At 46.6% G+C, this 13,425-nt stretch overlaps 1 protein-coding gene across 1 annotated transcript in view; it reads left to right on the top strand.

The window, feature by feature from the left end:
• Positions 1-13,425, top strand: part of LOC123747808 (mucin-22-like) — a 33,875-nt gene that overhangs the window by 6,523 nt on the left and 13,927 nt on the right. Inside the window, exon 3 of the mRNA XM_069318208.1 lies at positions 10,703-11,412. Coding sequence (XP_069174309.1) covers positions 10,703-11,412 — 710 coding nt within the window. The remainder of the gene's footprint in view (positions 1-10,702; positions 11,413-13,425) is intronic.

Raw genomic sequence — 13,425 nt, 5'->3', positions numbered from 1 at the left:
CTGCTGCCTGTCTGTCTCTCTTCTCCATCTACATCTTCATTTTCCCTCTTTTTCTGCTTCTCTTCTACCGTCTCTCTTCAACCCGCTCTCTTCTCCTCTCCTCTTTCCATCCCAGCAATCGTCGTTGAAATTTGTTCCCGTGTTTTTCATAAAGTTAACGTTATCATTTAATTAAAACAGCCCATATGGGCTGGCCTAGGAGTGGGGGGGGGAGACCTAGATAGTGGAATGGGGGGGAGGAACTGGACCTGTGGGAAGGAGGGCCTGGGGGGTGTGTGGGAGGGTGAGGGTTCTCAGGAATAGAGATGTGGAATGGATGAAAAAGGAGCAGATAAAATAGGTGGAAGAGGAGATAAGTGTTTTAGAGGGAATCTCATGCCTTGTAAATTTTGGTACGTGACATATCCGTTGACTCTAGGGAGGTGGAGAGGGTAGCGGAGGGGAGGGGTGAGGGGAAGTGAGGGGGAAGTGAGGGGGTGAGGAGGGGAAGCAAGGGAGGGGGGGAGGGGGGGGCTGGAAGAGGGGCGGGTTTTTGGGGAAATTGGAATGGAAAAATGTGTTAAGGGTTGTTGGGTTGTATAGATAGCGGCAGGAGGGAGTTGTTGGGGTGTTGATAAGAGTTGTGTGTGTGTGTGTGTGTGTGTGTGTGTGTGTGTGTGTGTGTGTGTGTGTGTGTGTGTGTGTGTGTGTGTGTGTGTGTGTGTGTGTGGGTGTGTGTGTGTGTGTGTGTGTGTGTGTGTATGTGTGTGTTCCGTTTTCTCCCCTAGACACACTCACCTAGACACACCTACTTAGGTGTCTCTTCAAGGTCAACCTTGAGCCCCTAAGCCCCGTCATCGGAGACAGCCAATTCTTAACCCCCCCTTTCCCCCCCCCCAAAAAAAAAAAAACACTTACAAACCACCACCCAAACAAGCCAAGACGGCACCAGCTTCAACGATAACGAAGCGGACTACATCAACCCTCCAGTAACTAACAACCTAACTACCACCACGCTAACCATTATGAAAATGCCGCGTGGTTCAAATGACGCATCAAAGATCCCTCCCCCCCCCCAAGTATGTAAATTGTTTCCGATAACAGGCATGTACTTATTGGGAGGGGAAAAAAGTATATATTGTCACCTTGCATTTCCCGCCATAAAATGTTTGGGTTTAATCTCGCATATATTAACACCATTTTTTCCCGGTGGCGACACACCTCCTCCTCTTTTATAGGCAAACACGTCCTCTTGCCCAATATATAAATATGGCCTGATTGTTGATAATATAGAGTAATATGATGCAATTTACCCCAAACACGTGCGGCTGAACGGAGCGTATAGGATGCGCGCAATTTGGCGGGAATTTTTTGTTTACCTAACCAGCTGATTACCACCAAATCACGCGAGCGTCAGTCACGCGGGGAATTTTATGAACGCTTTGTTCCTGATTAATTTTATTCCTATGTTTATAACACTCCGGTTATTGGATTTTGGACGCGGAAATGTATGCGTTTTTTGTTTTATCCGGATTGTTTTATTAATGGGATGAATGGTCTGTGGAACAAGTGATTGTTTGGGTGCAAGGGGGATGGGAGTGTTGCCGTCTTGTGTTGCTCCGTATTCTCCTAGCGAGGAATATATGGTCTTACAGTGCGGTATATTCTCTTCTCCGAGATTAAGGGACGCTTTATCAATTGAACCTCTGACACGCGACGATTAAAACGTTTAACCACGACATGGAAATATGAAATTACTTGAGCGGTTTCGTGTTAATCAACACATCGTCTAAAGTATAAAGAATGTAATACAATTCTTGAATATATATAGGCAGGAATATGAAGGTAACATGAGGTGAAAAACACTATTTTAATAACAGTGGTTCATGAACAAAGAACAAAGGGAAACTGCAGATGACCTAATGACCAATATATGCAAGTTCTTAGCACTAATGTGTCTATAGTGATATTTGTCTATTAATCATCTTACTAACATCGTTTCTAATTGATCAATTACAAATTGATCCAAGTGCGTGCAAAACATTACTTATTCGCATGCTTCGTAATTTGTATTAAAGCAGATTCAGTAATATTTCTATTAAAAATTATCTCTGAAAATTGTGATTGAAGAAAACTTGTCTCTCAATCAACGTTGGGGAGACTGCTCTAACAAATGAATAATTATATACTTAAGATATTTGGCAACTTCTTACAGAATATATATGTTACAAAATTAAATTTTCAAATCTTTGGATGTTTGACCAATAGAATTTGTATTTAGCAATCTTTAGAGCATTTAGTAAATTACACAGTTATCTCAATGAGTGACATTTCCAATGGTATTACACACACACACACACACACACACACACACACACACACACACACACACACACACACACACACACACACACACACACACACATACACACACATACACACACATGCACACACATACACACACATACACACACATACACACACATACACACACACACACACATATATATATATATATATATATATATATATATATATATATATATATACACACACACACCCGGCTTCCAGTATATAAACGAAAATCCCCTCATTCATCGATTTACGAGGCGGCGTTGATTGGCTGGGCCAGCGGGGTGGTTCAGCCAATGAGCGTCTGCACCGGCGGAGGAGCAGGTGACGTAGACACAACAGCCATTTAGCGGCCGCCGCTCCACCAATCAGAACACCTGAACCACTCAAGTGTTTATGAGACTGGTTTATGGAAGCTCTGATGTAATGGTTTTATCGAGTGAGACCCGCACGCACACGCACGCACACACGCACACACACGCACGCACACACACACACACACACACACACGCACACACGCTTTTCCCACATCTTTCCCTGTGCCCTCACTTCTTTCCTCATCCACATAAGTCTCTTTCCTCACACTTCAATCTCTCCCCCCTCTCTCTTTCTCTCTCTCTCTCTCTCTCTCTCTCTCTCTCTCTCTCTCTCTCTCTCTCTCTCTCTCTCTCTCTCTCTCTCTCTCTCTCTCTCTCTCTCTCTCCATCTTATCACCCTCCCCTCACTCCCCTTTCTCTCTCTCTCTCCCCTCCCTCCCTCACCCAGTCTCTCCCTCCCAACTAATCTCACTTCAATTACCTCATCTCCAGCACCCCCTCCCCTCCCCCCCCATGCCCATCTTTCACCCCCTTTCACCTACTCTCCCCCTCCTCCTCCTCCTCCTCCTCCCTTCATCTCTCACCTCTCTCTCTCACCCCATCTCTCCTCACCCCCAAGCCGTTGAGAGACTAAGTATGTATAAAAAAAAAACTTGCCCCAAATTGTAACCCCCCAAACGAGATTTCACTGCAGATCGCTGGCAAGTTTTGCAATTTCGATTAATTAAAAAGCTTATTTTATCGGATCCATGAGCCCCAGCTTGATTCTTTCTGAAAAGCTGCGATTGGTGGGGGTGGGGAGGGGGCAACCTGCTGTGGGGGTGGGGGGTAGGGGGTAGGATGGGGGGGATTTCAATCGATTTATTCACCGCTGTATCGTTGGGTTGGATATATGGCGGACGGCCGCTTCCAAGTTCGGCCGCTCCAGGGCGCAGATTCTGCTATTTTTCAATTACATAAACTTTCCCGACTCTTTTTTTTTTTTAACCCCGGAGATTATAAGTGTTATATGGGGCAAGTTTGTTGGTTCCTATTGTTTATGTAAACACTTAGACACACGCACACACACGCACTCGCACGCACACACGCACGCACACATACACACACACACACACACACACACACACACACACACACACACACACACACACACACACACACACACACACACACACACATAGGTAGCTTTGGGTGGTGGTGGCTAGTGGCGGGAGGGGGAGGGGGTGGGTTGTGGTGGCAGGATAGTGGTGGTAGGATAGAGGTGCCAAGATAGTGGTGCCAGGATAGAGGTGCCAGGATAGTGGTGCCAGGATAGTGATGCCAGGATAGAGGTGCCAGGATAGTGGTGGCAGGATAGTGATGCCTGGATAGAGGTGCCAGGATAGAGGTGCCAGGATAGTGATGCCAGGATAATATTGCCAGGATACTGGTGGTAGGGACACAATTCCCCACCAACACACACACACACTGATGGAGCCTAATTACCCGCCCTAATAACTCATCACAGCTCTCAAGTAATAACTCGTAATGGGTCAATATTTTAATAGTGAACGAGGGCTCTCTCTCTCTCTCTCTCTCTCTCTCTCTCTCTCTCTCTTTTCCCCCAAACCAAAACAAGACTCTTTCTCCATTTCTCCCCAGATTTCCCTAAACTTTCTCTAGACTTTCAGATATTTCCCCATCGGAGGATCTTCTGCCCATTCCCTGGAGCCCTCAGCTGGTCGAGTAATGGGGAAGGAGGAATGGTTGTGAAGGTGTAGTGGGGAAGAGCGGGGGTAGAAGCGGTTGGGAGGAATGGGATACGGGGATAGACAAAGGAATGGGGGAAAAGTTAGGAGGAATACAGCCAGTGAGGGGTGAGAGAGAGGGCAGGGAGAGGTGAGGTGAGAGAGAGAGAGAGAGAGAGGAAGAGACACATAATGACTCCACAGTGAGCTAAAGTTTAGGAAAAGCCCCCATAAGAATGAGGAGAATGAGGCGGATGTGTTGAAGCAGAGAGGCGCCAGGGATTGTGCTCCCAGCAGGTGAAGAGGTTGGTGAGGGCTGAGGAGGCGAGGACTGAGGAGACGAGAGCTGAGGGGACGAGAGCTGGGAAGACAGGAGAAGAGGTGAGAGAGTGAGAGAGGAGGACAGGGAGGGATATAGAGGGAGGGGCTGAGAGAGAGAGAGAGAGAGACAGAGAGAGAGAGAGAGAGAGAGAGAGAGAGAGAGAGAGAGACAGAGAGAGAGAGAGACAGAGAGAGAGAGAGAGAGAGAGAGAGAGAGAGAGAGAGAGAGAGAGAGAGAGAGAGAGAGAGAGAGAGAGAGAGAGAGAGAGAGAGAGAGAGACAGAGAGAGAGAGAGACAGAGAGAGAGAGAGAGAGAGAGAGAGAGAGAGAGAGAGAGAGAGAGAGAGAGAGAGAGAGAGAGAGAGAGAGAGAGAGAGACAGAGAGAGACAGAGAGAGACAGAGAGAGAGAGAGAGAGAGAGAGAGACAGAGAGAGAGAGAGACAGAGAGAGAGAGAGAGAGAGAGAGAGAGAGAGAGAGAGAGAGAGAGAGAGAGAGAGAGAGAGAGAGAGAGAGACAGAGAGAGAGAGAGACAGAGAGAGAGAGAGAGAGAGAGAGAGAGAGAGAGAGAGAGAGAGAGAGAGAGAGAGAGAGAGAGAGAGAGAGAGAGAGAGAGAGAGAGAGAGAGAGAGAGAGATGTATCTGCCAATTACCACTTCCCGATTATTCCCCCCTCCCCCCCTCCCCCCCCCCCCCAGCGCTCCTGTGTGTGTGGAAGTGCATTATTTGCCTTAGGACTTACGGAATCAATAACGCGGGTTGAGGGTCGAGGCACAAGGGAGGGAGGGAGGGAGGGGGAGGCGCTGAGAGGGTAGTTGAAGCGTTGAGAGGGAAGGTAGGGAGCTGAGAAGGGAAAGGGGAAGGGGGGGAGGGAGGGGGCTGAGAGAGGGGGAGGTAAGGAACTGAAAAGGTACATGTGACTCTGAGATGAGAGACTGAGAGAGCGAGAGAGAGAGAGAGAGACAGAGAGAGAGAGAGACAGAGAGAGAGAGAGACAGAGAGAGAGAGAGAGAGAGAGAGAGAGAGAGAGAGAGAGAGAGAGAGAGAGAGAGAGAGAGAGAGAGAGAGAGAGAGAGAGAGAGAGAGAGAGACAGAGAGAGAGAGAGAGAGAGAGAGAGAGAGAGAGAGAGAGAGAGAGAGACAGACAGACAGACAGACAGACAGAGAAAGAGAGAGAAACAGAACATATATACCTTGACAAAGCGAAGCACAAAGAAAGAAAAGAATATACCGGATCAAGAAAGCAACTGATGAGTAAGCCTGAGAGCTGGAAGAAGAAGAAGAAGAGAAAAAGAGTAGAGCGAGGAGAGGAGATACAGACCAAGAGAGCGGAGAGAGAGAGAGAGGGGAAATCAAAGAGAAAAGAGGGGAACATTGGCGGAGGTCAGGAGGGGTGTTTGTAATTCTCCCCTCAAACGACAGAGGGGCTGAGGAACGAGAGAGAGAGAGAGAGAGATAGAGAGAGAGAGACAGAGAGGGGATGAGGAGGAGCAAGGGGTAATAGAAGAGATCGCTAAGATGGGACGAAGAGAGAGAGAGAGAGAGAGAGAGAGAGAGAGAGAGAGAGAGAGAGAGAGAGAGAGAGAGAGAGAGAGAGAGAGAGAGAGAGAGAGAGAGAGAGAGGAAAGGTTGAGGAACACAGAGGGATTTCATTCAATTATGCTGTTTTCAAACTGCTTTTAAGTACCATATAACCGGTAATTGGTAACTCATTTGGAGGCAGTTACAGGTAGACGAGGGAAAGAGGCACAGACATGGGTTACAGAGTGGCAAAAGAAAGGGTAAAATGGGGTCTAAGACTCCTTGTTGAAGTAGATACAGGTAGATACATTTCTCTTCAGGAGTAGAACCGACATGACAGTAGATGTGAGAGACACTGAAATGAGTAGATGGAACCAATTGACTTTCTTTCTACTTTTTAAATAGAAACTGATGCCTCATTACCATTCCACAAGATGGGTGTAGAATGGTTTTCCATCCCACAAGATGGGTGTAAAATGGTTCTCCAACCCACAAGATGGGTGTAGGATGATGGCTGAAGAGTATAACAATTATACACTATCCACATCCATCAGACGAGGTATAATGAAATGCATTATACACCCGCATATCACTGTCATCGAAATATACACTGCCAAGTATGATAGAGCCTAAACATACAGAGTATACCACACGTATATCAAATATAATGAGAATATACACCGTTTTGTATGAGAAGGTATATGTGAGACGTTGCTAAGATATACACATCAGGATAAGGGGTTATCTGCCGAGGCCTCAGCTCCTTCATGATCCGGAAACCAGGTTCGAATCCCTATGGGAAGTCACAATCAGGTTCGTAATCCAGAGTGTAAAATCTTATCTCTGTGTTTTAAAAATTAAAATTTTACCATTAAAATTTGAAATAACTTTTTTCGTGTATTAAAATTAGCTTTCATGCATTACATTTATGGTGTCCGTTGGGTACAAGAAGAAGGGAAATTGGAAGATAAGGGAGGGGGAGAAGGAAGGGAGGGAGGGAATGAAGGAAGGAAGACAAGGAAGAGAATGTGGAAGAGGACAGGACAGTACTCGAGGTATTCCTGAAATCCATTCACGATTCTGGATTCAACTATTCCTTCTTCGTGTTTCTTTCAATAACTCTGTACCTCACCCTCCTCTCTGCTTCTCACCCTTCTCCCTGCTTCTCACCCTTCTCCCTGTTTATCACCCTTCTCCCTGCTTCTCACCCTTCTCCCTGTTTATCACCCTCCTCCCTGCTTCTCACCCTTCTTCTATGTTTTGAAGTCAATCTTTGTCAAAATCTCAGCCCTCTCTGTCCCTCCAATCTCCCCCTTCTAGAACACGCTCCACGCCCTCAACCCAAAACTTTCAAGCATCTATCAATCCACGCCCAAACCCGCCACCCTAAAATCTCCCAACAACACCCCAAAGAAAAGCCCAAACGGTTCTCCACCCGTACTCAAGATCTTTTTGAAGCCTACACTTGTTCAATCATTATTTAGATACTCCAGTGTGTTGTTTGGCTACCTGTGCCCACGGGAATATCATCCTAATGTCATCTTAGTAGCAGCATCCTAGTGTCATCCTAGTAGGAGCATCCTAGCAGCAGCATCCTAGTGTCATCTCCCCTCATATAACTCAAGGCATCATCCTAGTATCGTGTAATTCACTAGTTCCTTTGCCTTACATCGTAGCTAAGGTCTTGCGAACTGTTCTCTCTCTCTCTCTCTCTCTCTCTCTCTCTCTCTCTCTCTCTCTCTCTCTCTCTCCCTCCCTCCCTCCCTGCCACTCTCCCTCACCCTTGACACACCAACATAGGCAAGTCATCAATACGACCTATTTGCCATGCACTCGACACAACACAAGCCCGTGTTCCTCTTGAGTGTCCCCTCTCTCTTTCCCCCTCTCACCTTCCCTCTTACCTCTTTTACCTTTCCAGGGGTCCCTCTTCCCCTCACCTTCCTCCCCTCCCTCTCTCACACACCCATTCCTATCCACTCTCCTCCTCCTCCTCCTTTCACACACCTACTTCTTCTTGTTGTTGTGAAAAATAAGTTCTTTCTTTCAAACTTTCCCGCTGATTCCTAAGACTCTGCTTCCCCCCCACTGGCCCTCAAGCTTGCAAGCCTGTCACTCAAGGCTTGAAAAGCCTTGAGTGACCTGAAGCTTGATCCACATATCAAGCTTGAGGTCACTCAAGACTTTTCAACCTTATTTAATTCTCTATCAGCTTACTGGATTCATGGAGCCTCTTCAAGTCTTCGCCATATCTATTTTTAAGAGTCTATTTCAGCTAACTCAGTTTCTGAAACGTAGATCAGTTAAGTTTCCTTCAAGCGTATTCCTGAAGCCAACTCTAGTCTGATTCAGATGAATGAGTCTTCACCAGTCAATACTTCAGTCGTTTTGAGCCCAGTTGAATATTTTAGAAGATATTAAATGCTCCTTCAGCTCATTCAACTCATCTGAAGCCAATTCAAAGCAATTTAAGTCTTTAAAAGCCTACTTAACCTTTCTCTTACCCCATTCAAGCTTTCTCTTACCCATTCAAGCTTTCTCTTGCCCCACTCAAGCCTTCTCTTACCCACTCAAGGCTCACACAGCCAACTCTAGAGAGGGGGGAGCTGTGTGCAGGCATTCCTCAATTCTTGAGTTGTATATATCTAAGCTTTACTCTAAAACACATCATTTTTCATATTCTTAGTCTATCTGTTATCCATCTATCATAAATAGAGTATACTCAGCCGATTAAGTAAACTCTTAGCCGATTCAAGTTTACTCAGGTATTCTCATTCTTTATGTACTCAAGTGAACTTAAGAGTCTCCTATTCCACTTAGGTATACTGAAGCCTCATTAAACCTATTTAAGTTTACTCTTCAACAATTTCTCCCAATTTCAGGTCCGGGTTTCCCAAGGCACTGAAATTGCCCAAACGTTTCTCGAGAGCCTTTACTACAACTCACTTTAACGTGGTCCAAGTAATAACAATTTCCCAGACTCACTTAATGGTGTATAACCCACAATCCAATTTCTGCATAACTATAATCCATGGTATAATCCATGGTATAATTCATGGTATAATTCATGGTATAATTCATGGTATAATCCATGGTATAATCCATGGTATAATCCATGGTATAATTCCATGGTATAATTCATGGTATAATCCATGGTATAATCCATGGTATAATCCATGGTATAATCCATGGTATAATTCCATGGTATAATTCCTTCAGTTGCATCTTGCCTTTAAGCTAGTTGATGGATTCCTTGAAGTTAGCTGTAATTCTCTATAGGTAATCCTTGCCTTACCATTCCCTTGCCTTACCTTTCCCTTGCCTTAACTCCCCCTTGCCTCACCTTCCCTTTGCTTTACCTTACAACACATCCCGGGTCTACACTTACCCCTTACCTACTGAGTTCTCTCAATAGGTATGTGTCCTACCCATCCCACAGCCTCTCTCAAGAAGCCTTACCCACATCTTCTTCCCTACAAAGATGTGCTTCAAGAAGCTCCTCCTCCCCACCCTATAATCCGCCTATAATCACCCCTACATCCCTCTTCAAGATTATTTTTCCATCTCACAGCTGTTCCCAGCATCTTGTAGGTAATTACATCTCCTTACATAATTGGTTGTTTCCTTTCCCCTTGCCCTTCCCTACTGAGCTGTTAGTTGCTTCGCTCATTTACCCAAACCTTCGACCAGTCCAGGACATTATGAATGAATCATGTAATTACCTAAGTGTAGTTACAGGATGAGAGCTACGCTCGTGGTGTCCCGTCTTCCCAGCACTCTTTGTCATATAATGCTTTGAAACTACTGACGGTCTTGGCCTCCACCACCTTCTCACCTAACTTGTTACAACCGTCTATCACATGTGAGTACTCTGCTGTGAGTACTCTGCCTTGCCCTATACCAGGAGGCAATGAATACTTTGACACACACAACGCTAATCTGGTTTATTAAAACTGGATCACACTACCCTACTGCTCTTAAACCCCCCTAAACTTCCCTGTGTATGACTATACATAAACCTAGTTAACTATACATTCAACTAGGTACTTTAACTCTACTTTGAGACCCTCCAGTCCACTCAGATACGCTCAAATCAACTGAATCCTACTTCACAACTCTTCAATCCTCTTGAATTAACTTAAACCCCCTATTTAAACCCATTTAAAAAGGGGGGCTTAAATGGGGTTTTAAAACCATTTCATAAAGTTACCCACTACAGCTCACTTGAACGAGTGGATCAGTTGACTGTTCCACACAGTCTATAGTCTCCCTCAATCTACAGTCAATCTCCATTCTACTGAACCTCAACTTGCCGCTAAAGGACTCAGGGGTTGTTCACTCCTGCCTACTCTAGCCTGTCTCTAACCACCTTCCAAGTGGTACAGTCATTATGAAGCATATTTGAATTTTTTTTAAATGCAATGGCATACAATGGCCCCTTCTTCCACTGAATCTAGTTCACTGCAACTGATTATTGTCCGCTTAGAGTAATTCCAGTGGATTCTAGGACACTCGAACACCTTCCAGAAGATTCTAGAACACTCTTGCACCTTTCAGGAGATTCTAGAACGCTCCAGCACCTTCCAGAAGATTCTAGAACGCTTCAGAACCTTCCAGAAGATTCTAGAACACTCTTGCACCTTTCAGGAGATTCTAGAACGCTCCAGCACCTTCCAGAAGATTCTAGAACGCTCCAGCACCTTCCAGAAGATTCTAGAACGCTCCAGCACCTTCCAGAAGATTCTAGAACGCTTCAGAACCTTCCAGAAGATTCTAGAACGCTCCAGCACCTTTCAGAAGATTCCAGCACCTTCCAGAAGATTCTAGAACGCTCCAGCACCTTCCAGAAGATTCTAGAACGCTCCAGCACCTTCCAGAAGATTCTAGAACGCTCCAGCACCTTCCAGAAGATTCTAGAACGCTCCAGCACCTTCCAGAAGATTCTAGAACGCTCCAGCACCTTCCAGAAGATTCTAGAACGCTCCAGCACCTTCCAGAAGATTCTAGAACGCTCCAGCACCTTCCAGAAGATTCTAGAACGCTCCAGCACCTTCCAGAAGATTCTAGAACGCTTCTGCACCTTCCAGAAGATTCTAGAACGCTCCAGCACCTTCCAGAAGATTCTGGATCAGACCAGCACTCAGCAGTGGGCAACAGCGGGCCATTGCAAGGGGCTGGAGGCGACTGGAGCAGCACGTATGCCTCTCTCCCTCTAGTCACCTAATCTATCTTAAACTTTCTGCGCCGACCCTTCTCAGAGGCGCTTCACTTCCTTCCTAATATCAAACTTCTCGCTAACACAGGAAACCTCTCTACGCTCGCTGAGTGGAGGCCCTGATCTTGTTTTATGCTCGCTGAGTGAAGGTCTTGGTCTTGTTTTATGCTCGCTGAGTGGAGTTTCTGATCTTGTTTTATGCTCGCTGAGTGGAGGTTCTGATGTTTTATGCTCGCTGAGTGGAGGTTCTGATCTTGTTTTATGCTCGCTGAGTGGAGGTTCTGATCTTGTTTTATGCTCGCTGAGTGGAGGTTCTGATGTTTTATGCTCGCTGAGTGGAGGTTCTGATGTTTTATGCTCGCTGAGTGGAGGTTCTGATCTTGTTTTATGCTCGCTGAGTGGCCCTCCCGACCCCCCCCCCCTCCATGCTCGATGAGTAGCCCCAGCCAATTATCACCACCCAGCCACCCACTCGGCCCACCCACCGCCCACTACTCACACACACACACCGTACCGCCCACTCATAAATGGTTACCTCTCCCCCCCCCCGCCCCACACACCCACTTGACCTATACCCCGCGCACCACACCCACCACCTCCCCGCCCACCTCCCCACCGCCCACCCCCTACTTACCATGCAGCCCACGCTCTAGCTACCCTCCACTCCGGGCTGTTAGCTTCCACGCGCCATTTCTCTCGGTCCAGGCTGCTGGGGCTCCCCTAGTGTAGCCAGGGGGTGGGCAGCAGGGTCGACTGGGCGGGGTTAAGGGTAGGCAGTAGGGGAGGATTGGGGGAGTTGGAGGGTAGACTGTGAAAGAGAGAGAGAGAGAGAGAGAGAGAGAGAGAGAGAGAGAGAGAGAGAGAGAGGGAGAGAGAGAGAGAGAGAGAGAGAGAGAGAGAGAGAGAGAGAGAGAGAGAGAGAGAGAGAGAGAGAGAGAGAGAAGGGTGATCACAGGTGGTGGTGGTGAGGGAAGAGTAGGGTAGGGGAGTGGAGAGGATGAAGGCAAGGGGGGGGATGGGGGAGGGTTGGAGGAAGGAGGGGTAGGGGAAGAGGGTGATCGGATTTAAAGTTGCATGTAGATGGTGGGGAAGGAGGAAGACCCAACACCTTAATGCTCTTACACACCCCCCTACCCCCCTGAGGAGGGGGGGAAGAGGGGGAGGAGGGGGAGGAGCAAGACTTGCCACAGTTAACTTAAGCCACTTTGTTGCAGATAAAAACTCTGGCTATATATCTCATGCATTTCCAGTAATTCCCGTAGTGCTACCGTCTGTTATTAGCTCCTGTTTACTATTTCCCGTTGCCGCCCTGTTTTGGCGGGAGCGTCGAGGACAAGATGGCGGATCCTTCCGCTGCAACAGGTGATTTGCGAAAATACGGGTTACTGGATCTGTCGGTCAGCTGAGACGGTGTGCCTGGGTATGTGTGGACACACACGGTGTGTGTGTGTGTGTGTGTGTGTGTGTGTGTGTGTGTGTGTGTGTGTGTGTATGCTGCCTTGACTGCTCACTGTTTTAATTTGTGTAATATACATGAGTGCTCGTATTTGCGTACACACGCACACACACACACACACACACACACACACACACACACACACACACACACACACACACACACACACAGAGCCTGCATAGATATCATACAAAGTGGGACTGAATTATCCCTTAGACTGAGAGCAAACCTACTAGTAATGGGAGACTTCAATCACGAGCAAATTGACTGGAAAATCAGTAGACCAAAAACAGGAGGAATATGGAGACCAAAACTTATAGAAGTTCTTGAAAGAAATGTCCTAAAACCACATATTACGACTAGAAAAAGAGTGATTAGGCTACACAAAAGGAGGAGAATACACAAAGGATGATCAAGAAGTGTGCGAAGAACTCAATAAAAGATCCCAGGAAGTTTTGGGGATTGAACCAGAACTATCCTCAATTCTACGACTCCTAATGGACCAGGTGCTATGAGAAAAAAGACTGATCGTCCTAGA

Source organism: Procambarus clarkii, chromosome 89, assembly GCF_040958095.1.
Source record: "Procambarus clarkii isolate CNS0578487 chromosome 89, FALCON_Pclarkii_2.0, whole genome shotgun sequence".
Lineage (NCBI taxonomy): Eukaryota > Metazoa > Arthropoda > Malacostraca > Decapoda > Cambaridae > Procambarus > Procambarus clarkii.
This window is presented reverse-complemented; position numbering and strand designations above follow the sequence as displayed.